The 25,064-nt window shown below is 37.5% G+C and overlaps 5 protein-coding genes and 1 long non-coding RNA gene across 8 annotated transcripts; 3 read left to right on the top strand and 3 right to left on the bottom strand.

Moving 5' to 3' along the window:
* Positions 1,801-6,142, top strand: LOC18791040 (sugar phosphatase YidA). Of its 2 annotated transcripts, none has more exons than XM_007222831.2 (12): positions 1,801-2,275; positions 2,365-2,616; positions 2,720-2,815; positions 3,021-3,192; positions 3,317-3,385; positions 3,478-3,578; positions 3,808-3,900; positions 4,377-4,448; positions 4,531-4,650; positions 4,752-4,802; positions 5,244-5,432; positions 5,693-6,142. In XM_007222831.2, exons 1-12 carry the CDS (start codon positions 1,919-1,921, stop codon positions 5,858-5,860), a joined length of 1,740 nt encoding a protein of 579 aa, XP_007222893.2. In that variant the 5' UTR covers positions 1,801-1,918; the 3' UTR covers positions 5,861-6,142. The 2 variants fall into 2 exon arrangements, with proteins under 2 accessions (XP_007222893.2, XP_020410083.1); XM_020554494.1 differs by having other exon boundaries at positions 2,188-2,275; positions 2,375-2,616.
* Positions 6,310-7,130, bottom strand: LOC109946485. The gene is made up of 2 exons (XR_002269626.1): positions 6,995-7,130; positions 6,310-6,853 (listed from the first exon to the last, which is right to left on the bottom strand). It is a non-coding gene; the product is annotated as an uncharacterized LOC109946485 (long non-coding RNA).
* LOC18792196 lies at positions 9,171-13,350 on the top strand. Of its 2 annotated transcripts, none has more exons than XM_007224573.2 (12): positions 9,171-9,850; positions 9,950-10,201; positions 10,293-10,388; positions 10,491-10,668; positions 10,793-10,861; positions 10,954-11,054; positions 11,234-11,326; positions 11,763-11,834; positions 11,919-12,038; positions 12,146-12,196; positions 12,437-12,625; positions 12,877-13,350. In XM_007224573.2, the coding sequence occupies exons 1-12, from the start codon at positions 9,440-9,442 to the stop codon at positions 13,042-13,044; spliced, it is 1,800 nt and encodes a 599-aa protein (XP_007224635.2). In that variant the 5' UTR covers positions 9,171-9,439; the 3' UTR covers positions 13,045-13,350. The 2 variants fall into 2 exon arrangements, with proteins under 2 accessions (XP_007224635.2, XP_020410079.1); XM_020554490.1 differs by having other exon boundaries at positions 10,778-10,861.
* On the bottom strand, positions 13,476-15,774 carry LOC18790200 (early nodulin-93). The gene is made up of 4 exons (XM_020554491.1): positions 15,495-15,774; positions 14,829-14,890; positions 14,109-14,184; positions 13,476-13,925 (listed from the first exon to the last, which is right to left on the bottom strand). Exons 1-4 carry the CDS (start codon positions 15,604-15,606, stop codon positions 13,825-13,827), a joined length of 351 nt encoding a protein of 116 aa, XP_020410080.1. The 5' UTR covers positions 15,607-15,774; the 3' UTR covers positions 13,476-13,824.
* Positions 15,862-19,284, top strand: LOC109946484 (pentatricopeptide repeat-containing protein At5g48910-like). Its single transcript, XM_020554489.1, has one exon. It carries the CDS (start codon positions 16,635-16,637, stop codon positions 18,513-18,515), a length of 1,881 nt encoding a protein of 626 aa, XP_020410078.1. The 5' UTR covers positions 15,862-16,634; the 3' UTR covers positions 18,516-19,284.
* Positions 19,045-20,653, bottom strand: LOC18789821 (profilin). The gene is made up of 4 exons (XM_020554492.1): positions 20,341-20,653; positions 19,812-19,949; positions 19,459-19,601; positions 19,045-19,360 (listed from the first exon to the last, which is right to left on the bottom strand). The coding sequence occupies exons 1-3, from the start codon at positions 20,461-20,463 to the stop codon at positions 19,467-19,469; spliced, it is 396 nt and encodes a 131-aa protein (XP_020410081.1). The 5' UTR covers positions 20,464-20,653; the 3' UTR covers positions 19,045-19,360; positions 19,459-19,466.

Here is a 25,064-nt window from a genome sequence, read left to right as displayed (position 1 = left end):
AGACAATTTTCCCGCCGTTAGGGGAATAAATGACAATTCCTAAAGAATGTCGTGAAATAGTGTTGAATCAATCCGCTTTTGTCTCATCAAGATAATGCATATATAAGTTGTACATATGCTAACATGGATTGATATTCTCGTATCACAATCCATTAACATGGTGACTATATATATAATGCATGCCTGAAGCATGTCAGAAATATAGGTTCTAAAGACTTAACTCCTCAGAAATGGAGATTATTTGAAAAATTCAAGCCCTATAAAAAATAACGCTCTATAGGAGGTTTTGATCCACATATTCTAAATAATTCATTGTAAAAGAGATGTTTGTCCCATAAGTGACAACATAAGCCCCTGAAGAGGCATTGGTACCCTAAAGTAATGAGATGCTTATAAATTATGCATGCGCATGCATATGAGAATTGTGGGATCACAAATCGATGATACATTTGATTTATTAGTAGCTACTACAATCATCAAGGGCTATGATTATATTAAATCACGTTTCATGAATGTCGACAAGTTAAGTGATTGGCCAAAAATGGAAATAGGCAATTCCATTTATCACTAAATAAGAAGAGTTGGATATTGAACCTATAACTCAAACACCAAATTACAAATGTTCAGTATGAAGGTTACGAATTGGTGTTTGTGAAGTGAAATAAGATCACTAATATGACATAAGGTTTCCTGGGAGAGACATATGGTTTTAGTCTCCAATCTCATCGTAAATGCATTCACATTTCTATAAGTACGGTTGTTACTTTAACGCAAAACTTATAGTATGTGTTAAATGCATATTTATTAAGACTATATGGTACATGGAAATCCTCAAAGCTCATGAAATATTTGAGATATATCAGATGAAGCAACCTCTTGAAGGATATAAAGTACCACAATATTCTTAATTAAGAGTTAACACTAAGAGTTTGAGTATTTTGAATTCAAATTTGATATTGTTGTAACATATTCTAACTACTAAATTAGTTGTTGATACACCTAAAGATTTCAATCATTTGAAAAGTGAAAAGCAGGTTGAATAGTGTGATATATGATCATGTATGAAGACAATGTTGCTTGTATTGCTCAAATCAGAGAAGGAGAGATATTAATCAGGGGGAGATATCAATCAGGGGGAGCATCCCAATTCTACTACATTCAAGGCATATGCGCGTTGTACTCTTTTTTCCTTCGACTAGGTTTTTGTCCAACTGGGTTTTTCCTAGCAAGGTTTTAAAGAGGCAATATAAGCTCATCCAACACCATATCAATGATTCAGAAGAAAGTTTCACTCTTTTTTCCTTCGCTTTGGTTTTGTCCCACTGGGTTTTCTAAGCAAGGTTTTTAATGAGGGAACTATGTTATTGTATGGTGGACATCCAAGGGGGAGTGTTGTAAATGCATGAGTTTGTGGATGACCACCATACCTCTTAATATTCCACCGTTGGATTTTATGTAACCTATGCACTAAGTATTTGTAATTAATGCTTGTAACCTATAGGTATATTGTAAATGATGGTATTCAATCTCCTATCTTGTAAGCCTATAAATAAGTGGTTCTACCAAAGATTTAGTAAGGAATAAACATGATGAAACTTTGTCTTTAGCATATCACTTCTCTCAACATTTTCTCCCTCTAATTTTATAACATATTGAATATTATAGTGAAACTAAGTAAAGACCCTGTGCACGTTACATACAGTTGAGCTTTTTTTTTCCATTTGTATAATTACATAAAACTCCCCTGAATTTGGACTTATTTTCACTTTATAAATAAAAAGTTTTTTAAAACAAAAAATTTATTTTTAGCCCGTAACGTCACTGTCACTGTGCGTTTGCTACTCCCAAAGCGCGAAGCAACCAACCAACCAATCAAAACAAAGCACTCACATTTTCCTCAAGAGTTCCGGCGGCCTACATGCTCCTCCTCCTCCACCTACCCTCCTCTCCCTCCCCCGCTACTCAAATGGCGCGTTACATTCCACGCACCGCCCTCATGTCCAACTCATCTGCGCCGCACCTTATCTTCCCTCCCGGAACGCACAGTTTCGAGGCCTCAAAATCCCTGGTTTTTGGTCGGAGATTTCATGCGATGTGCGGAGAAAAATTGAGAGGTGCTGCGGGTGCGAGACCATTGCTAAGGGGACGAGCCTTCGCTGCTCAGAGAGACCTCAGAAAGGCGAGGCGGCGAGCCCCAAAGAGCAAGGAGAAGGAGCTGGAGCTCAGTGTCAGTGTTTCTATGGAAGAAGCTTTGCCTGAAAATCCTGAAATCTCGGTATGTAATCTGTGTACTGTGCAAGCTTAGAATGATCGCCACATGTTTGTATAAATGTTTCTCATATAATACGAGATTGAAAATTGCAGACTATTGCAGAATTGCTTCGTGTAGATGCTCCAGCAGCAATGAAACTGGCGTTTGACGGTCTGAAAGATTCGGTGTATAAAACAAGGGATAATGCGGTCAGCAATGTTGGTGGATATGAAAGCACCGAGCTTTCCGTGCTTCTTTGCAATGACGAATTTATCCGAAAACTTAATAAAGAATGGAGAGGGGAGGACCATGCTACTGATGTTCTTTCCATGTCCCAGCATGTCCCTGATCTTAGGCTTCCCATTGTACTAGCTCATTTGCCTTTTTCTATCTTTTGTTTATTGTATAATAGGTAAAGGGTGTATTTTTTGTGATAAATGCTTGACCGGCATTTCGTATGATTTGCAGCTTATGTTGGGTGACATCGTGATTTCTGTTGAGACAGCTGCAAGACAAGCCGAGCAAAGAGGCCACACGCTCCTTGACGAGATGCGCATTCTCATGGTTGGTTTTAGAATATGATTATTACTGTTTAATATATTTTGAAGAGATGAGTGTTCTCTGGGAGGAATATCGGTTGTCTATACACAGGAACATAACAAGCAAAAAGGCATAGTCAATAGAATGTGTCATTTGCACCTATTAAATAACTCGTATTAGAAACTTCTTAGTGTAATTTGATTAATTTAATCACTGAACTCTCCTGTAGGTACATGGTTTGTTACATCTCTTAGGATTTGATCATGAGCTTAGCAAAGATGCTGAAGTGGAAATGGAGAAGGAGGAAGATCTTCTCTTAAAGAGTCTTGGGTGGAAGGGAAAGGGGTTAATTCAGAGTGTATATGATGCTGAAACCCAAACCCTGGGGGACAAACTAGATGGTAATTTTATATTTTTCCAGCTTCACTTTTGCATCCTCATTTTAATTTGTTAATTGTATAATTTCTCCATTGAATTCTGTCTCTGCAATTTTTTTGGTTAAACTTTCATCTGAGTTCTTAAAAGACAGTAAGAGAGAAGGCAGCCTTCAATATAATAAGCCAAAGTTCAGATATGTTTTCTGTGATATGGATGGTAAGTTTGGGCTTATATTGTCCCACGCATTTATTGTATTTTATTTAACTTGTACCAATTGTTATTTATATTTATTTTTCTTGATAAACAAGGCACCCTTCTCAACAGCAAAAGTCAACTGAGTTCAACAAATGTGAAGGCTCTGAAAGAGGCCTCATCAAGGGGTGTGAAAGTAATGATAGCAACCGGAAAAGTAAGAACCTTTGTTGCTATTCATTATCAAGAGATACTATATTCAGAAATGTGATTTCATACTTCTTGGCCAGTATAAAGTTTACTTATTTTGAATGGTATATTAGTAACTTTGTGTTATTCTTGTTTTCTATTGTTGCTCAATATTACTTCTTACATGATTTCCTTTTTTATTGTTGAATAGTGTTGATTAAAAAAATCTTCTAATTGTTGACAGCTCTTTGGAACAGGCTCGTCCAGCTGTGATGCGCATTTTTAAGGAAGTTGATTTAGCTGGAGAAGATGGCATTGTTTCAGAATTTTCTCCTGGGGTTTTCTTGCAGGTTCTATCTTTTCTCCTTTGAAATTTTTATCTTAAGGTTGTTGCTAAGTTACATGTGATAAACATCAAACTGCCTTCACTTGTTAGATGCATACTTACTCTTTTGTCCAGAGAGCTGTTATCTTAATATTTTCAAGTTTGCTCTAGTTATATACCGCGGAATAAAGTTCTCACTTGTATCTACCCATGATCTACATGTGGTACTTTCTGTTGTAAGATTGATAAGGACACTAGAGGGAAGTGCAGTATCCGTTCCTGTTCTCTCTTAAACATTTACATGTTTGTCTGTCAATAAAGTTAAATGTTCCCAAGTATTTAACCGATGACTCATCTATAATGCTTGGTCAAGATTTTAAGAAACAAAATGCTCATTGGTTGTTGCATATATTATTTCTCCCTCTTAGAACTATTTTTGTTTCTGTCTCGGATTGATAGCAGTATGTATTGCCCTTATTGTCTGCCTCTTCTTGATTCCAGGGATTGCTTGTTTATGGTAGGCAAGGTCGGGAAATTTTTAGAAGGAATTTGGATGCAAATGTATGCAGAGAGGTAATACCTTGGTGAGGCATGCAAGAATTTATTGCTCTTTGGTTTGTAATAAAATAAATGACCATATGGTTTTTATGTGCAGGCATGTCTTTACTCTTTGGAGACTGAGGTTCCTCTTGTTGCATTTACCGAGGATCGTTGTTTAACTCTATTTGATCACCCACTTGTTGATTCCATGCATACTGTATATCACGAGCAAAAGGTGCCAAAAGATTAGTTTTCATCATGATCATAAATATTCTGTTATTGCCTGAGATTTCTTTTTCTCTTGTTTTATACGATTTACATGGAATGTATTTACAGGCGGAGATCATGCCTTCAGTTGAGCATCTCGTGGCTGCTGCTGGAATACAGGTATGGTCCTCAAGGAGGTAGAATACCCTCCCCAACCCCATCCCCCTCTAAAAATAAATAAAAAAGCGCCGGTGAACTTTTTATAAGATACCTATGTACAAGTTGTGTCCATTGTGAAGCTACTTTGTCTGACTTTTGGTTTGTTTTTTATTTTCATTCAAATCCATTTCAAGTCTTATGCATTATGAAGTTATGTATGTTACTTCACTCAGTTTTGCTCCTTAGTTGTAACTTTGGGAGGTTCACATTTTTCTTCGACATACACTTTGCTCTGAATTTCTCTTGATTCTTACAACAGTTATTCTTGTGTAAGATTGAGGTTTTCATCAGAAGGTCATTGTTTAGCCTCTCCAATTCATTTTAAAACATGATCGAACTAAAATGTTATAGTTCTTGCTGCTTTTGATTCATGTAATGACGCACACCTTACCAAATATACAGAAACTAGTCTTCATGGACACTCCTGAGGGAGTGACTACTGCTTTGAGGCCATACTGGTCAGAAGCAACTGGAGATTGTGCCAGAGTTGTTCAAACTGTGCCTGATATGCTTGAAATTGTTCCCCCCGGAACCTCAAAAGGCAGTGGAGTAAACATGCTGCTTGGTCATTTGGGAATCACTCCAAAGGAGGTATGGGCCAGCAGAGTTATTCTTCCATGTTGTTGTTTTTGGCTCTTCTGTTTTAAGGGAGTTACGGTATATACCTCCTCTTGATCGGAACGAGGTTTATAAACACAGATCGGAAAAAGTATGTTAACCATCCAAATCCACAAGTTTAGCGATGTTAGTGGATGATAAAGCTACTGTTATTGACTTTTATATAGTTCCTTCTTAGTTGTACACCAAATTTGATGTTATTCCTGATCTATTCTCATGGCTTATTTTTTCAGATCATGGCTATTGGCGATGGAGAAAATGATATAGAGATGCTTGAGCTGGCTTCTTTAGGCATTGCTCTTAGTAATGGAGCAGAGAAGACAAAAGCTGTGGCTAATGTAGTTGGTCTCAGCAACGACGAAGATGGTGTAGCCGATGCAATCTACCGGTATGCATTGTGAGCTTCCCTTCATACAAAGAAGAACTGGAACAAATATAGCTTGAACAATTAGGAAGGATGAGATATCTCATATGCAACTTGTCAAATTCTTTACAATAATTTCCAGTATGAAGAACTGCTAGTGAGCCTGGCGATAAAGATGGAAATTGTCATTTTGTGCACTTTATACAGACATTTGTGGTAAATACATTTTTCTTGTATTTTTACATGGAGTCATCCTCCATGACACTAGTCAATAATATTTACCAAAAATGGGAAAGAATTTTTTTATTTTATTTTAGTACATCTCAAATGAATGCAAAGTTATATCTTCTAGTATTTTTCTGATGGTTGATGCAGGTGAGTCTCATAAAGAACTCACATGAGTAACGGTGAGGAAGCGCACAGGCACTTGGTAATGAACATGGCAAAATCCTATTGACCAAAAAAAAAAACAAGGCAAAATCCATGTGTGATTTCTGAAAGTAGAAGGTTTATTAAAAAAATCACATGATAAAATGATAATCCTCTCAAAATCAGAAGCTTCACTTTCAAAGAATTTTTCTATTTAAACCATGCACTTCTCTTATTTCACCAAATATAAAGTTCACTGCAACTTCTAATTCAAATTTTCACAATTTCTAAAAAAATCCCACCATCTTCTCAAACCAACCCTAAAAAAGACAAAAGTCATCAACCTCACACCCCACTTTCTCCTTCTGTGTGGTGTTCTGTCGAGCAGAAGCAGTCAAGCCCTTCTCCAGGTGTTTGGTGAGGCAGGAGTTTTAGGCACCTCAGTCTTTTCTTGGTCCATCTCTTTAGAAACGGCTCTCCTCACCCCGCGGCGACAATTGAGTCAATGGCTGTGAGCTTTCTGGTTCTATTGGATGGGCTTTCTACGAGTCGAGGTTCTGCGGGCAGTACGAGGGATACTTAGTGATCCGTCCATGGTTTTCTCCGGAGATTGCTGGGGACTCGATTTGGATTGATTCAGGAACTCTTCAAGCCCTTCCACCTGACACAGTGATTTGCAGAACACTCAGATTCCAATAAATTAATAAACCCAGCCAGCGTGTGTTGTTTGGCTGCTAATGAAAGACAATAAATGGAAATAGAAAGAACATTAGATCTGTCAGCCCATAAAAATTGAGCTGACAGTGTATTAGAGAATTCAAATCAAAACAGAGGAATTCCCAGTATATATGAATCTGAAAATGCACTGATTTTGGTGACTTCCACTGTCACTTTTCTTGGCAACCAAACGGATTTCAAATCTATAATGTTAAAGAAGGTAGAACATGTGATTAATTAGAAAGTTTTTAAAGAAAAGTATATTAGAGAATCCAAATCGAACACAGCTATACCCGGTTTTTTCCTCTTTTTTTTTCAAAAATTGTATAGCCGAGCGGCTATACTCCTGATTACCTAATTTTTTTTAAAAAAATAGTATAGGCTTTAACTTTTTGACACGTGGCGCCAAGCGCAAAGCGGGTCATTTTTTTAATATATACAAATCGTATAGCCGAGCGGCTAAAACGGTTTCTAAAAATAGTATAGCCACACGGCTATACATATTGTGACACGCAGGTGCCTAACGGGCCCTCTTTTGTTTTCTTATAAATAGTATAGCTGAGCGGCGTTATTGGATTTTTCTTGTTTTAATTTTCTTAATAAATAGTATAGCTGAACGGCTATATTCTTTATATATATAGTGGCATTCTTTTTTGCTTTTAAATTTTTTTCCCCCACTTTTCATTTATCAATAAGAGTAGTTTAGAGCATTATCAATTACTGTTAGGCAATTATATGAGTCTCTATTGTCTTCTTTTGATTTTTTTACTTTTCCAAAGTTATTACCCATATAAACAATTTAGTATTTTTTACGTTTATTAATTTATTATACAAGTACATATGTATTTTTCAATAATACATCCGTGTTCTGCACACGTCTTAAAGACTGGGTAAAGTTCACGTTTTTTAAAAAGCAAATATACAATACCCATATTATACATGTAAGTATGTATTTTTCATGATTAATACACATATTGTTTACAAAAATTTCAATAAGACATACATAATTCTCGCATATTATTGAATAAAAATAATATAGTGGCCGAACATTAAAGTTGTAATTTGCAAAAAAAAAAATTTCAAATAAAACACGTGCGTATTTTATTCATATTTTTTTCCATTTCGTAATTGACTAATTATGAATGAATGTACAGTGGCGTGGCTACACTTGGTTTTTTTTTCACCTATCCTAGGTTTATAATTATTTTTAAAAAAATAGTATAGCCGGGTGGCGTTACTATTATTGACACGTACCACCTAGGAGTTAAGCGTGTCCCTTTTAATATATATATATATATAAATAGTATAGCAGTACGGTTATACCAGGTTTTTAATTTTTTTTAAATGGTACAGCCGCCCCGCTATACTTTGTTTTTAATTTTTTTTTAAATGGTATAGCCGGCGGCTATACTCGTTTTCCATAATTTTTTTTAAAAATAGTATAGCTGCCAGGCTTTACTATTTTAACACGTGGCTCCTAGCGCTAAGCGGGTCCTTTTTTAATATATGTATATAAAGTATAGCCGACCGCTTATACTCTGTTTATTAATATTTCTAAAAATCGTATAGCCGCACGGCTATACCTATTTTGACAAGTATGCTGCTAATCGCTGGGCGGCCCTTTTAAAAAATAAATAAATAGTATAACCGACCGGCTATACCCGATTTTTCCTAATTTTTTTTAAAAAAATAGTATAGCCTCTCGGCTGTACTGGGTTTTTATTGTTTTAATTTTTTTAATAATTAGTATAGCCGCTTGGGTATACCTTTTATTTATATAGTGGCATCCTTTTTTTCTTTTAAACTTTTTTCCCCAATTTTTATTTATTGATAAGAGTAATTTAGAGCATTATCCATTATTATTAAGCCATTACCTGAATCTTTTTTATCTACTTTTGATTTTTTTACTTTTTCAGAATTGTTACCCGTATAAATAATTTAGCACTTTCACATTTAATAATGTATTATACACGTATGTATATATTTTTCAATAATACATTTGTATTCTGCACACGTTTTAAAGACTCAGTAAAGTTCACGTTTTTTAAGAAGTAAATATATAATACTCGTATTATACAATTATGTACATATTTTTCATGTTTAATACATTTATTTTTTACAAAATTATTAAGACACACAAAATTCACATATTATACACATAATTCTCGTTTATTATTGAATAAAAATAATCTAATAATTTATATTAAAAAAATAATATAATGACTGAAAATTTCAGTTGTAATTTACAAAAATTATGCCGAATAAAACAGATATATTTTTTATTCATATTTTTTTCGTATTTTACTAACCAGGAATGAATCTACAATTTCAAAGGAATTTGACTTTTAAAAAAAAAAAGTTAAAAAAGAAAAAGAAAAAAAATATAAAAAAAAAGACAGAGCGCCGTTCTCTCATTTGTTGTGGTGTATGGAAACCTTCGTTTTCGTGACGTCTAATCACTTTGTCACGCACAGGGCGCGAAGCAGCCATTAACACACTGCCTTACCAGCTCCAAAGTCCTGGCCTGTACATGATTCTCCCTTCGTCTACTCTGCTTCTCACCCTCCACCTTCCCTCCTCCTCCGCCACTCAAATGGCGCGTTACATTACTCGCGCTACTCTCCTGTCCATCATCCCCATTCCCATTCGGCACACCGCCGCGTCATTTCCCGCTCTCCCGCATTCAATCTCCCCTCCCAAAACGCAGCGTTTCTACGCCTCCAAGTGTTCACTTTTCGGTTGGGGATTTCACTCTTTGTGCGGAGACGAATGGAGAGGAGCTGCGAGGCCACCGTTTTTAAGCGGGCCAATCTACAGTTCGCAGAAAGAGTACAGAAAGATGAGGCGGAGGGCCACAAAAACCAAGGAGAAGGAGAAGGAGATAGAGCTCGATGTCAGCATTTGCATTGAGGAAGATTTGCCTGACGATCCTGAAGTCCTGGTAAGCTCAGTACGACCACCACGTGTTTGTGTAAATGTTTCTCGGTATAATACAAGCATAGCATATTAGCTGAAGTAAAGTGGAGTTTGAAATTTGCAGAGTATTGCGGAATTGCTTCGTCTCAACGTTCCATTGGCGATGAAGCTAGCGTTTGATGGTTTGAATGGTTCAGTGTACAAAACAAGGGACAATGCCATAAGCGACGTTGGTGGTTTTGAAAGCGTCGAGCTTTCGGTGCTTCTCTGCAACGATGAGTTTATCCGAAAACTTAACAAGGAATGGAGAAACGAGGACCATGCAACCGATGTTCTTTCGTTGTCGCAACATGTCCCTGATCTTAAGCTTCCCATTGTACTAGCTCGTTTGCTTTGTTCTCTTTGTTAAATCTTATTTGTTTTCTTATTACATAACTTTAGTCACTTAGCATTTGTCTCATTTGCAGCTTATGTTGGGTGACATTGTGATTTCTGTTGAGACAGCGGCAAGACAAGCAGAGGAAAGAGGTCACTCACTTATTGACGAGATACGCATTCTCATGGTTGGTTGGTTTAAGTATATGTATATATGTTCTGAAGTTTATACTTTGGGGTGACACTTTTTGGTGTAATTTGATAAATTTAATCACTGAATCCTCCTGTAGGTACATGGATTGTTACATTTATTAGGATTTGATCATGAGGTTAGTGAAGAGGCCGAAGTGGAAATGGAGAAGGAGGAGGAGCTTCTATTAAAGAGTCTTGGGTGGAAGGGGAAAGGATTAATTCAGAGTGCACATGATGCTGAAACCCATGTTAATTCTCATGAGGAAAAACCAAATGGTAGTTTTATCTTTTTTTGGCTTCAGTTTCACATCCTTTTGTCATTGGACCTTATTCATTCTGTAGCTATGATTTTCTTATATAAATTTGTAGTGAGATAATCTTACAGGTGAATTGTTAAAAGACAGGAAGAGAGAAGGCAGCCTGCGATTTTATAAACCAAAGTTCAAATATATTTTTTGCGATATGGATGGTAAGTTCGAGGTTATTGTGCTCTTACACATTCACTGTGCTGTGTATTAAGCTTATGATAAACTTTTTATATTTATTCTCTTGATATACAAGGCACCCTTCTCAACAGCAAAAGTCAAATTAGTTCAACAACTGTGAAAGCTCTCAAAGAGGTCTCATCAAGGGGTGTGAAAGTAGTGATAGCTACCGGAAAAGTAATATCATCTTCTTTTTATTCATAATCAGGAGGATATTATACTCTAAATCTGTTTTCATTTATGTTCGCCAATATGAATTTTACTTATTTTGATTGGTCTATTTTGGTAACTTTGTTAATCTAATGTTTTATTGTTGGTTGAAAAATCTTCTAATTGTTCATAATTCTTTGGAACAGTCTCGTTCAGCCGTGATAAACATTTTTAAGGAGGTAGATTTAGCTGGAAAAGATGGCATTGTTTCAGAATTTTCTCCTGGGGTTTTCTTGCAGGTTTATCTTTTCTCCTTGCAAATTTCGTCCTCACCATGTTGCAAGTTGAATCTGATGAACAAAGCACTGTATTCACTTGTCAGATACATGCTCAGTCTTCTGTTGAATTCGATTGCATAATTTTCTCACTTGTATTTACCCAAATTGTACACAACAATCTGCATGTGGTTTAGACCTAGATGTTTTTCTTCCTTTTGTAAGCTTGATGAGGACACTATATTGAACTGTGCTAACCATTCCTGATCGGTCTTAAATTTTTTTCATGTTCTTTGTCTGTCACCAAACTTATAAGGTAAATTCGTAGTAAGTTTTGCTGACTTAATGGGTCATATTTATACCAAACAAACAGAATGCCTTACTGATTGTTGGGTATACTTCTCTTTTTTAGAATTATTTTTGCGTGAGTTGATATTAGCACTTTCTGTTCTTATTCCAGGGATTGCTTGTTTATGGTAAACAAGGTCAGGAAATCTTTAGAAAGAATTTAGATCCAAGTGTCTGCAGAGAGGTAATACCTTTGTGGGGATTGCTAGACTTTCATTGTTCCATTGGAAATGTATTGAAACAAAAGACATGTGCTTTTTTTGTGCAGGCATGTCTTTACTCATTGGAGAATAAGGTTCCTCTTATTGCGTTCGGCAAGGATCGTTGCTTATCTCTATTTGATCATCCATCTGTTGACTCACTGCATACAGTATATAATGAGCCAAAGGTGCCAAAAGATTACTGTTTCATCATGATAATAAATTTCTTTATTGCATGAGCTCCCCCCTCCCCTTTTCCCTTTTGATATAAGGCTTACATGAAAGATATTTACAGGCGGAAATCATGCCTTCAGTTGAGCATCTCTTGGCTGATGCTGACATACAGGTCTCCCTCTCTCTCTCTCTCTTTGACTTTTGAGTTCAATTGCCATTATGGTCTGACTATTTACGTCCAGTTTGATTAACTTTAGGGATGTTTATTTTCAATTTACATTCAAAACCATTCCAGGTTTATGCATTATGAAAATGTGCAAGCCACTCGCACTGAGCTTTGCTCTTAATTTCTCTCTAATCGACTGTAACACTGTCATGAAACTAATATATTGTTGCTCTTCTGTATATACAGAAAGTACTCTTCTTGGACACCGCTGAGGTAGTGGCTACTACTTTAAGGCCATACTGGTCACAAGCAACTGGAGATCGTGCGAAAGTTGTTCAAGCTGTACCAGGTCACCTTGAAATTGTTCCCGCGGGAACCTCAAAAGGGAGTGGAGTAAACATGCTACTTGATCATTTGGGAATCACTCCAAAGGAGGTATGTGCCAACAGAGTTATTTTCCTATCTTGTTGTTTTAGCCTCTAATGGGAGTTAGTCGTATACCTTTACTTGATAGCATTAGGGTTATTACCACCAGTTGGGAATATAGGCATCCCTAGTCACGGTTACAAATGTATATGATCACCTCCAGAGATTATCACCGTCTTATCAAGTTTTACTTATTTCCTTCTTAGTTATGTACCAGTTCTGCTTTTATTCCTGATTGATCCTAACAATTTATTCTTTAGATCATGGCTATTGGCGATGGAGAGAATGATATAGAGATGCTTGAGCTGGCTTCTTTAGGCATTGTTCTTAGTAATGGATCAGAGAAATCAAAAGCTGTGGCTAATGTAATTGGTGCAAGCAATGACGAAGATGGCGCAGCCGATGCCATCTACCGGTATGCATTTTGACCTTCAGTTCAGACAAGGAAGAATTTAGCACAGCCATAGCTTAATAATTGGATTGAGGCATGCAACCAGCCAGATGCTTCACGATGATTTTGTCTCCGTCAAATAGAACTGCTACTGAGACTAGTACAAGAGATTAAAAAAATGGTCAATTTTTTACCCTTACAAAGAGATTTTTACTATTTGTACATTGAATCTCCCTCTATACACTTGCGATCGACATTTCATAGGAGATGGAAAAGACAATTTTAGGGGCCTTTTGGCTCCAATCCTACCAAAAGATAAAAGAACTGTGATTCTTTTTACAGAGTATCTCATTTTACCTGCCTTGCCTTTCTGATTTTTTTCTCAAGAGCTACATGGCATACGTATAGCTTAAATGAAATGAATAAAATACCAATCACAGTAGCAAACTGAAAAAAAAAAACTTGTAATTCTATGCAATCCAAATACGTCACTTAACCCCAGCCTTATTAATGAAAAATCTCTTCTCCCTTGTTCTCCCTTGGCCAAAGAAAAGAAACGGGGATAACGAAAGGGGAATACAATATAAACACACGAAACAGATTCATGAAATAAACAGCACAAGCTGCCCCAGCCATGTACCATAACTTAAAAAAAATTCTTGCATACAAACGAGAATGTAGCCAACGAGAACTAATCATACGATAAACACATGATGGGTTTATTGTAGGTGTTCGATGCACCCATCAAATGCACTAATTTTTCAATGGCAATGCATTGAATGGTACCCATATCGCTTCAAGTTAGAGTTGCATGATATCACTGCTTCTGGCGTCTCAAGGAATCTTCCAACTGGGCATTTTTTCTGGCGCATGCTAAGATAGTTTTATCGGCAGTGATGAAGTACGAAGCAATTGATGCTGTTCATTAAGTAATAATACAAGTCAGATTTCCCATGAAGGCAAATTTTTCGTGGATATAGGGGCATTGAAAATTAAAGCTTTATGTGGGAGGATTAATAATTAAAGCTCTATATCCAGTAGAATTGCCCCACATCTCTGAACTCTGCACAAGGATAGCAATAAATGAATTTCAAATCATACCACCACATATGATGAGTGCTTGAGCAGTATAATTGAGGTTATGCTTTGCCCAAGGAATCATACGAACAGCAGCCAACTGGGAATATGAAGAACACGTCAATAGTAGTCATCAAAAAGTAAACCAAGATGGCAAGATCTGCCTTGAATCCAGAAAGGCAAAAATAGAGTTGCAACGAGAAAAATGAACATCCTAGTGCATGAGGCTCTCAACGCAAAATCTGGGGAGGACACGACATGACATAAACAGACATAGACATACCCCTTATTCCCAGAGGCTATTTCTGTGACTCAAGACTGCAACCACCCAAGTTTGGAGCAAGTCGGCCAAGGCACAGCCTCCAAATATAATACAAAATGTGTGAACTACATAGTCACAAATGACATAAAAACTTCAAAGAGAAGATTGAAGGACCGTTTTGCTTTTTCTCACAGACAACCATGCAATTTGTTTGCACTCCATTTTTCAATTCAGATGAGACCCATCATATCGACATTATAATTCAGAGATGTTCAATGGATCGTCTTCCATACAACTAAGAAGGCAATACCAACAAGCTAAAGAGCATAACCCACAAGGACATGAAGAAGATCAAACGTGCAGTAGCAGATTGTAGGAAATGAAAACTAGGATTCAGGCTTGTTGCTCATGTATAGTTATGCAAGCTGCCAATTTGTACCGAACAAATGAACTTATGGAAAATTTAGCAACATGACACATACTGTAGGCACGGTGGTGAGAGCACAAGCAATGACAGCGGCCTTGAATCCCTCTTTTGCACCCTCTGCAAATTACGGAAATGTCAAGTGATATTAGACAGTCTAACTGAAGAAAAACTTAGCTATCACAGGTTCATGAAACCGTTCTCTCTTTCTGACATGATGAACCGTGGTGATAAGAAAGAAAGAGAGACGGGTTTAGGGTTTCGTGAACCCGTGATAGCTAAGTTTTTCCTGTCTACAAGTCAAATGCATTACTAAATTGTAAATCAATAAGAAAATACAAAGTTTCCACCATTGGGTTGCTGCCGAATTGATCGAACATAAACAGCCAACTCAATCAAACATGACCCAAGAAAATTTACCGCTCTTTTTTTATTTATTAAATTACAATTCAATTCAGGTCAGTATAAACAAAAAGTTCCAACTTTTAAAGCAACAGATCCAATTTCTTTATTTCCTTTTCCTCGTTCTCGTTCTCGCCGATTCTCAGAACAGAACCGGACAGGAATTTCAAATTTTCCAAACATTACAAGTTAATTAACTAACTAATAACCTAGCAATCTAAATCAAATCAACCAGATGGTCGATCAATCAGACAAACTCAACTGGGTAGAGGATGAAAACAGAGCTTGCCCAAATTATAATCAGTGATTAACGAAAACAAACCTTGGGTACACTTTGCGGATCTTAACCTCTTCTGTTCTTCAGCTGGCGAAGGAATGAGCAACCCTTTTCCGCGGTTCACCCACATGTCCCTCATTTCCGATGGAATCCCCATTCTCTTTCTGCTAATCTCACTCGCTCCAAACAGACACACAATTTTCTTCTCTAATCCAGATTCAGAACACAGACAGAGAGAGAGATAGAAAGACAGCGGCTTATCGGTGTTTATAGTTTCAGATTTCGAGTAATTTTGAGTGAAGTGAACCTGTGATTCTACCTTTGGAAAAATATATATATATATATATATTAAAATATTTTTTTTAAAAAAAAAAAACCTGTGATTCTGCCACGTTTTTCTCATGTTCTTCTTTTTGTTCAGTAAAAAATATAAATTTTCGTACATTAACTTTTTTTTTGGGGTCAATTTTTATACATTAACGTTTCTGTCGCTTTGTCCAGATTTGCCTCTCGGCTGGTTGAACAGTTCAAAGTAGCGTTAAAAAGAAAACTTATGTCCTCCCCTCACTTAAAAGTCTCATTTCTTCTAATGTAGTGGTTATTGCTCTTTAAGATTTAAGTACAAGCCTTAACATTCATTTAATATGTGTGAGTTATTGACCCTTTTAATAATAAAAGTCCAATAAAAAAAAAATGACTCATTCCTTCCGAGTTGGACACTCAATATTGTAAGGCACTTCTGTTTTCTTTCCCCAAGAATTCTATAGTGAGGATGTTATATATAGTTATTAGGTGAGATTCTATATCTTAACCGTTTGATCAAATTAGTTAATTATTAAATTAAATTGATCAGCTATATTCAACAATTAAGATATATCACCTCATCTAAGAATCATATATAATGAACCTTACTATATAACGACTCTTTTTTTCCCATTCCTTCTGGGCCTTGATAAATAAATATATCATAAAAAATACGAGACTTGGGCTTTTGGCCCAGGGGCTCCCCTGCGCTGGTTTAGCTCTGTGACATTTGTACTCGTCTCTCCGAGGTCGTCTTCTCTGTAAAACATTGCGCAGAGTAACCGAGTCAGCGACTCAGCCGAACCCATCCTGGCTCTTCTTTACCCGCACAACCACCCCAAGCTCACTCACCTCCTACTAAGATGCGCCGCCCAGCTTACCATGCGCCACCTCTACCAAATCCAAGCCCAAGCGACCATCAACCCATTACCCTCCATCGACCCAAACATCATCGCCGTCAAGCTCATCGGCGTCTGCGCCGACCACGCCAACATCCGCCACGTGGCGCTCGTATTCAACCACTTCCTCACAGCCCCAAACATCTTCGTCTACAATGCCCTCCTCAAAGCCTTTGCTCAAAACAATGACTGGCAGCACACCATATATTACTTCAATCGGCAACTGGGTTCGCCAAATGCTCCAGCCCCAGATGAGTACACGTTCACTTCTGTGCTCAAGGCCTGCGCTGGCCTTGCCCAAGTGACGGAGGGAGAGAAAGTTCACTGCTTTGTTGCTAAATACGGGTGTGAGGGTAATTTATTTGTCAGAAATTCGCTTACTGATATGTATTTCAAGGTGGGTAATTTCGGGATTGCCCAGAAGCTGTTTGATGAAATGGGTGTGAGAGATGTTGTTTCATGGAACACTTTGGTTTCGGGGTATTGCTTGAGCGGGCGGGTTGATAAGGCCAGGTGGGTGTTTGATGGGATGGCAGAGAAGACTTTGTTTTCTTGGTCGACTATGATCACTGCGTATGCGAAGTTCGGTGAGTTGGGGGAAGCTCGCCGTCTTTTCGATGAGATGCCGGAGAGGAATGTGGTTTCATGGAATGCGATGATTGCGGGGTATGCGCAGAATGAGAAGTATGCTGAGGCCATTGGTTTGTTTAGGCAAATGCAACAGTATGGATTGGCGCCAAATGATGTCACGCTTGTTAGTGTGTTGTCTGCTTGCGCTCATCTTGGCGCACTTGACTTGGGGAAGTGGATTGATAAGTTTATAAGACAGCGTGGGATGGAGTTGGGTTTGTTTTTGGGGAATGCATTGGCAGATATGTATGCCAAGTGTGGCTGCATAGCCGAGGCTAAGCTGGTTTTTGGAAAGATGCATCAGAGGGATGTGATATCTTGGAGCATTATCATTACTGGGTTGGCCATGAATGGCCATGCCGATGAAGCTTTCTGGTGTTTCAATAAAATGATTGAGCATGAGGTGAAGCCAAATGACATTACTTTCATGGGCTTATTGACAGCGTGCACTCATGTTGGCTTGGTCGACAAGGGGCTTGAGTATTTCGATATGATGGACAAAAGATATGGGACCTTCCCCAAGGTTGAGCATTATGGTTGTGTGGTTGATCTTCTCAGCCGCGCCGGCCGCCTTGTTGAAGCAGAAGATTTGATCAACTCCATGCCTGTGAAGCCCAATGTTATAGTCTGGGGTGCATTGCTTGGTGGTTGTCGGATTTATAAAGACACCGAGAGAGGTGAACGCGTTGTGCAACACATTCTCGAGCTAGATTCCGATCATTCTGGAAGCTATGTCTATCTTGCCAATGTATATACTTCAATGGGTAGGCTGGATGATGCAGCAAACTGTAGGCTGAGGATGCGAGACAAAGGCGTAACGAAAACACCGGGCTGTAGTTGGATAGAGGTGGATAACATAGTCCATGAGTTCTTCATGGGAGACCTGTCCCATCCTCAGCTGGACAAGATATACTGGATGATTAGAGAACTAAGGAGGAAAATGAAGCTAGCTGGGTACAAACCGAAGACCGATCTGGTCCTCCATACTATTGATGAAGAAGAGAAAGAGGATGCTCTGTCGGTTCATAGTGAGAAGCTGGCCATTGCATTTGGCCTTATCAGTACTAGTCCAGGAACCACCATCCGAATTGTGAAGAATTTGAGGGTTTGTAATGACTGCCATGATGCAACAAAAATAATCTCCAAAATCGTTGAGCGAGAGATTATCGTGCGAGACCGCAGTCGCTTCCATCATTTCAAGGATGGGAAGTGTTCTTGCAATGACTACTGGTAACAAGTACTAAGTAGGAACTATTGTAGCCAGGACAAATTCTGTACAGTAGGGGATGCAGCAACAGATGTGTTCAATCTATTTGGATGACCAAGGGTGAGATTTTGTTCTTATTTAATTTATACCATTTCGAATCATGTGAGGAGAGATAAGAGAGTAGGGGCACTAAAAGCAGGATAGCGAAGTATTTTTATGTTTATGGTTCCCCAATCATGAAGCCAATGACGAGTCTATGAAGTACATTTGCCTAAAACTTCTTAATTCGGAACATTGTGAAGATACCAAGCAAGTTTATTAAATACATTTGCCTAACCCTCACAATGGATGCATAGTATAATATGTATGAGAAGAAGATTAACATTTTTAATTTAATATATATAATTCGATTCCGACGGCCAAGAAAATTGCCTTTCTCCCTCCGGAAACTAAATTATGGCTGACTTGCACAAATTTGCAGGCCAAATTGTTTGGCACTTCTCCAAATTCCACTCGTTATTTCAGTTAAATTGCGGAAATCCACAAGCTTTCTCAATGAAAGGGAAGGTAAGTCTTTCACCCAACTCGTTTTCTGATAGAACAAAACTACTTAGTACATAACCCGTTTCATTCATGGCATTCCAGCGATGACAACTCCAATTACATACGCTTTTCCAAGCAAAAGGACGAAAATAACTTAAGCAAAAATAATTGTAAAATTAAACCACTATCATTCACAAAGACAATCCATATCCAGAAGTCCCAGAATGCAAAGATAAATGGTTCATACATATACCCATCACATCCCGAGCAGCAAGCAACAACTTTGTTTTCAAACCAAGTTCACCATAACTTCAAATAAAATAGTCACTCTACACAAAAAGAGAGGAAAAAAAAAATGGTAATTCCAGTTGGCCCATAAAAGTTAACTGCAAATTAGTGAGTGAAATCGGGGAAATAATCAACTTACCGGAGCAATTACAGACCCTGCTCGATAAGGTAATCGCCAAGCCTTTCGACAATCATGTTGCACTGCCCTGGAGTCAAAGGCTCATCATATATACCAATGATGAGGGCCTGATTGGTCTTCTTAACAGTAATGCCACCAGAGCCCTAATATAATTTACACATTAAGTCAACAGAAATACATAGAATTATATAAAACAATCAAACATCAGAAGAAGCAAAATGACACAACGGCATGTAATATCTAAAATGATCATGACCAAGAAAAATGACAGCCATTAAACAAAGCACTTCTGTAAGATACATCATTTCTGAATTAAGCTAAATGCATTACATGTATAAGATGCTAAAGCTCACCTTCTTTCCTCGAATGACAGCACCGGCTTCACCTTGGATCACCATATACTTTGTCCCACCAAGGAATAAACCAGTTGGGGCAAGCGTTCCGGGTTGGTCGAAATCTTTCAGAATGGCAGCTATCTCTTCAGGCTTAAACTATATCACCAACCAAACAACAATAAATTCAGCGCAGAAAAAAATGCACAACATATACAAGAACAAACGCATCCATAATTAAACCAATCAATTTGTTCCAAAAAATTTAATTTACATTCTAATCGCAACATAATACAGTAAAAAATCAAGTTTCTGATTCAAATCAACAACCGATTACTCCAATACTCAGATCAATAACCACAAAAACACTTGTATTAAGCTCATCTATTTTTTTCCCTATAAAAAACATATGCATGGCGTTGATCAGATCACACACACAGTTGCCAAACAGTCACTGAGCAAAGCTACTTTCAGAAATCGATCAGATCCAGAGGACGAAGTAAATCTAGAACTCAAACCACAACATAGACATGAAGGAAAAAGAGCGAACCGCAGGAAAGGTGGCGCTCTGAGACCAAACGCTGCCGTCTTGGCCGAGGATTGCCGCGGCGGTGAGGCGGTTGCCGTCAATATCGCACATCAAGTGGTCATCGACGTACTGCTGCCACGACATCGTTTCGTTGCTTCTGATTTCTTCTTCTTCTTGCCTGCTTTGGCTGATCTTCTGCTCTGGCGGTGAGTGCTTTTTGGGGAGAGAGGAGAAGGTTCTAGAGCTGAAACGAAAATGGAAGGTGCGAAGATGGATGGAGAGATAATTGCTTGAAATAATATCTCGGTCCCTGCCTCTTACTTTTATAAGAATTGTCGCAGTAGGATACACGTGGCGTGCGGTGAGTTGTCCGTTTTTATATATTTATTGCTTTCTTTCCTTACCAAATCTGTCAATGGGTCCATGCCTTTTCTTAAGGAAGAAGAGCTACGCGTCTTTAGATCTATCATCTATTGCTCCACTTGGGTCAGTGGGCTAAACTAATATAAACTTTGATGTAATGAATTTGGGCCTCCAGATCAAATAAGTTCTTTAGAGAAAGCCCGCAACATTTGCATAGAATCCACACAAAACGAAACAAAACAAAAAAACAAAATTATTTTCTAAACACTTAAGAGTTGAGCGAGTTGGGTTGAAATCTTTGTATCTTATTGTAAAGAAGAATAAGTAAAGAAGAATAGGTGAAGCCCACATAGCCAACTCACACCCACTAAACCAAACCACTACCCAATTGATTGAAGAATATTAATGATGTTGTCTACCAATTATATTGTGAGGTGAACCACCAATGTCTTAGGCCTATAAATAGATACCTCCATCAAGAGAAGTGTGAGCTTAGAGAAGAGGAAGAGAAGGAAGAAAGAGGGTGAGTGAGTTGAGAGGAGAGAGAGCAAGAGAGAAATTCTCCAAGAGAGAAAATTGAGTGAGCCATACATATTGTAAACACTAAAGTTGTAACCCTATTATTTTACATAGTGGAAAAGTTACTACTGCTGCTCTCCGGGGACGTAGGCATAGCCGAACCTCGTTAAATACTGTGTCTCATCTACTTTACGTGCAGCTCAATATTCGCACATATCCCAGTTCATTTTACAACACGTTATCAGCACGAGAAGCTCTCAGGTATAATTTTTGTGCTGTACTATTATCTATACTACTAACCATTATGTTGATGTAAGGAAGAAAAGTAGTGGAGGAGCTGTGGTCTGCTAGAGAGATATACGAGCAAACCAACTAGAAGGATAAGCTCCCTGCCTCTTACTTTTTCTATTATTTTATTATTTCTCTACACAATTTAATACTCATACTAACATCCAAAGCTAGTGAAGTTTGCAAGTGAAAAGAAGAAAAGCCAACATAATTTGTCTAGCTTTCAAACTAATGAATCATGGTGTTGATAAGATTCCAACGAAAAAAAAAAAGGGGGTTGGAAAGCTTCCTGCAACTTTTAGAATTATTGCCTAAGGTCTTATGACCATACTAATATATTATATTCATATATATATATATACAGTAATTTTATTATTAGCTTTAACGGACGGTTTCACTTTTTATATTTTTAGTGGTGGTTTTTATTCCCACATTTATTTTATTTACTGTATGGTATAGGTTTATTACCCATACAACAGTATCTATTTAAAAGGGTGGTGCGGGTTTATCGTCCATGCCTTTACTTTGATTTAAATGTATGGAGCAGAATTAGTGCCCATACAAGCACATTTACTTTATTAAAGTATGATGTGGAATTAACCCTCATACTTTATGAATTTACTTTACTGCACATTTACTTTTATTTAAATGTATGGAGCAGAATTAGTGCCCATACAAGCATGTTTACTTTATCGCAAATTTACTTTTACTTAAAAGTATGATGTGGAATTAACCCTCATACTTTATGAATTTATTTTACCGCACATTTAATTTTATTTAAGGTATGGTGCGGGATTAACGTCCATACAGTAAGCAATTTAATTTATGAATTTATTTTACCGCACATTTACATTTATTTAAAGTATGGTGCGGGTTTATCGTCCATACCAGTAATTTATTTATCAACAATTTATTTTATGGATTAATTGTGCTGTATGATGAGTTTTTACAGTAAGCAGATCAGAACCAGAAGTTCCTTGATCCTCATCATACAATTACATCAGGACTTGAAGATCTTTGATGATGATGTTAATATGAGAGCTGACAGTCTCTCCGGTACTATATTTGTAAACATGTGATTGGACTTGAGGGTCCTTGATCCCTGACATGTAAATAAGGACCTGGGGTTCCTTAATAATGTACCAGTACCGTATTGGTTAATAGTGTCATACACATGAAAATAATTGTATTGGCAAATGTACTGTATACATGAATAGTGCCGTATACATGAATAGTGATGTATGCATTTTGGGTAAACTATCACTATTCAAAAGGGAACCTGCAGTTCCTTAAACTCATGGATGAGCAATTAAATGAGATGCCAGAAGTTCCTCAAGATATAGACAATTATGTAAGGGCTTGAAGTCCAGAAATATGCACAGAAAATTGTAAAAATGTCCATTCCATGAGAATATGTGATTTTGGCTTGAGGTTCAAAATCTAACAGTGTTGAGAACCTGAAGTTCCAACAATTAAATGAACAACCCTTGAGGTATTATTGCAAATTGTGGTACGCCACATATTTCTTTGGCATAAGAGAATGATGAATTGAGGCTCCCCACATATTTTGTTATATCTGGGCCGGAAGCTCATGAACCCAAATATATTGCGATATTATCGTGGCTTTTACTCAATTCATATTTCATGTTCATTAGAAAAAGGGCGAATAAATTCTGAGTTTTGTGTTTAGCCCAGGCCAAAAGTTCCGGACTCCCATACGTTGAAATATGAAATTTGGGAGAGTCAATGTGGTTATTTGAACCTATAAGGCACAAAGTTCCAAACCGTCATTTTGAAAAGACGTAAAAAACCACAGGTGCAAGTTTAAGAATGTGCGCAATTATTATTACAGGAACATACAACAGATAGATTTTTTCCACCTGCAATGAAGGTGCAGGCCCTGTAAAATCTATAAAAATACATTATGTTCTGGAAGCCTCTGAAGGAAGAGGACGACGCCTCTTAAGCTTAGCCATGAGCCTCTCGTGGTCTCCCAAAATTCTTTCATTGGAGACCTGCAGCATGTCTAGTCTTCTCAGTGTATCAACAGAGTACGAACTCACCAGTTTCAACAAGGCATTATTCTCTCCTTTAAGTTTCTCAACCTCCCGTTGAGACTCATGAAGCATTCTTTGAAGAGACGAATTTTCAGTTGTTAGCCTCTCAACCTCGTTTGCTCTAGCACGCAAACGATCAGCCATGTTAGAAACAGAAGCAGCACTCTGAATGCTAAAAGCCATTGAGTCATCAATAGCCTCTTCCTCAGATCTCCCTGTCAACAACATTTCATCCATTGGAATAATGAAATTCCTAGCTACTATGACAGCAGTAGCATCATTCATCATCACAAAATCATTAACTGTGAGATGACGATTTTGGGATACAAAGGATTGACGCCAAACTTTGGCATCATTGGTAGTTGTGGGAGCATCATTTAAATTGAAATAATTTGGGCAGGAAGAAGAGGAAGCCATTTTAAGAAGGTTTCGAAGAAAGTCTTAGAAAAACTAAAGTTTCATAAAATGAAGGAAGTTGAGTTGAAACGCAGTTGCTCCAATCAAGTCTTGCAAAGGCAATATCTATAGGAGGAAATATGGCTACAGTTTTCAGGATCCCAATATTATCTCAGATCCCCATATTCTCTTTTTCTTTTCCAGATTCCAAAACTCCACGCGGCCTCCATTAATGTTTGTCGGCACTTTCGGCGTCTTCAAGTATTATTTTCGTCAAAAGCCGATCTTGCTTTGCGGATTTCACGGAGCTATTTTTTCAAAAGTACCCCGAGAATCTCGCAATTTTCCTATGGTTAATTTGAAATTCACCGGTTCTACCTATTCCTCTTATTTGTGTATAAATGTGTTACTAACCAAATTTTCTTTGCAGAAGACATCCAGTTTTCTCCAAAACTAGTGATGCGATATCTACTTATTTTTCTTATCAGTGTGAGCACTCAATATGCCCGAGAAGCAAGACTATCTCTGATTATCCATTCAGGAAGCGAGACTATCCCTGATCACGTTTCCACTACATCAGGGAACTGTGAAGGCGATCTTATGCTCTAATCTCCGGAAGTCTTTCTAGACTAGGAGAAATGAGAGCTTATTGTCTGCTCCCACCAGCTTCCTTCCCTGATTGCTTACCTTACCTTGCAATCAATATCACATTTTTTTTGCATTTTTTCTCTTTTTGTAACTCTCTGTTCATAAGAGACTTTATTTCTTTAGAATGAACATCTGAAGAAAGAGTCCATGAAGTGATCCTAACTCTAAGGGTTATTTGTTTTGACAGAGGCAAAAGAGTTGTGATTTTTGCTCTTGCAGGATATAACTAGATCATCAAGCGCTACATTATATTTACTGGGCCGATACGAGCTTGAATGATACTTGAGAAAAGTTTTTCTCACCTAAGGATGTAAGCAATACTTGTGTTGTTTTATGCTTATATACTTATTTGATATTTTATCTTGAAAGGTAACCAAATGGGGAGATAAGTCTGTTCCAAAAGAATGGCTTGTATGTATCCATAAATTATTAACGCAAATTTTACAGATTGTAAGTTGGATACATTGATAATAC

The sequence above is a fragment of the Prunus persica genome, chromosome G1, assembly GCF_000346465.2.
Source record: "Prunus persica cultivar Lovell chromosome G1, Prunus_persica_NCBIv2, whole genome shotgun sequence".
Classification (NCBI taxonomy): domain Eukaryota; kingdom Viridiplantae; phylum Streptophyta; class Magnoliopsida; order Rosales; family Rosaceae; genus Prunus; species Prunus persica.
This window is presented reverse-complemented; position numbering and strand designations above follow the sequence as displayed.

Excerpts from the sequence above, each read along its gene's own strand:
- LOC18791040 (XM_007222831.2), top strand. The coding sequence starts at position 1,919 with ATGCTCCTCCTCCTCCACCTACCCTCCTCTCCCTCCCCCGCTACTCAA. Across the intron at positions 3,579-3,807 it reads TAATGATAGCAACCGGAAAA|GCTCGTCCAGCTGTGATGCG; the intron begins GTAAGAACCTTT and ends TCTTTGGAACAG. Across the intron at positions 4,803-5,243 it reads TGGCTGCTGCTGGAATACAG|AAACTAGTCTTCATGGACAC; the intron begins GTATGGTCCTCA and ends CCAAATATACAG.
- LOC18792196 (XM_020554490.1), top strand. The coding sequence starts at position 9,440 with ATGATTCTCCCTTCGTCTACTCTGCTTCTCACCCTCCACCTTCCCTCC. Across the intron at positions 9,851-9,949 it reads CTGACGATCCTGAAGTCCTG|AGTATTGCGGAATTGCTTCG; the intron begins GTAAGCTCAGTA and ends TGAAATTTGCAG. Across the intron at positions 11,835-11,918 it reads ATCCAAGTGTCTGCAGAGAG|GCATGTCTTTACTCATTGGA; the intron begins GTAATACCTTTG and ends TTTTTTGTGCAG.
- LOC18790200 (XM_020554491.1), bottom strand. The coding sequence starts at position 15,606 with ATGGGGATTCCATCGGAAATGAGGGACATGTGGGTGAACCGCGGAAAA. Across the intron at positions 14,891-15,494 it reads ATCCGCAAAGTGTACCCAAG|AGGGTGCAAAAGAGGGATTC; the intron begins GTTTGTTTTCGT and ends CGTAATTTGCAG. Across the intron at positions 14,185-14,828 it reads CTCTCACCACCGTGCCTACA|TTGGCTGCTGTTCGTATGAT; the intron begins GTATGTGTCATG and ends TCATATTCCCAG.
- LOC109946484 (XM_020554489.1), top strand. The coding sequence starts at position 16,635 with ATGCGCCACCTCTACCAAATCCAAGCCCAAGCGACCATCAACCCATTA.
- LOC18789821 (XM_020554492.1), bottom strand. The coding sequence starts at position 20,463 with ATGTCGTGGCAGCAGTACGTCGATGACCACTTGATGTGCGATATTGAC. Across the intron at positions 19,950-20,340 it reads AGAGCGCCACCTTTCCTGCG|TTTAAGCCTGAAGAGATAGC; the intron begins GTTCGCTCTTTT and ends TTGGTGATATAG. Across the intron at positions 19,602-19,811 it reads CTGTCATTCGAGGAAAGAAG|GGCTCTGGTGGCATTACTGT; the intron begins GTGAGCTTTAGC and ends AAATTATATTAG.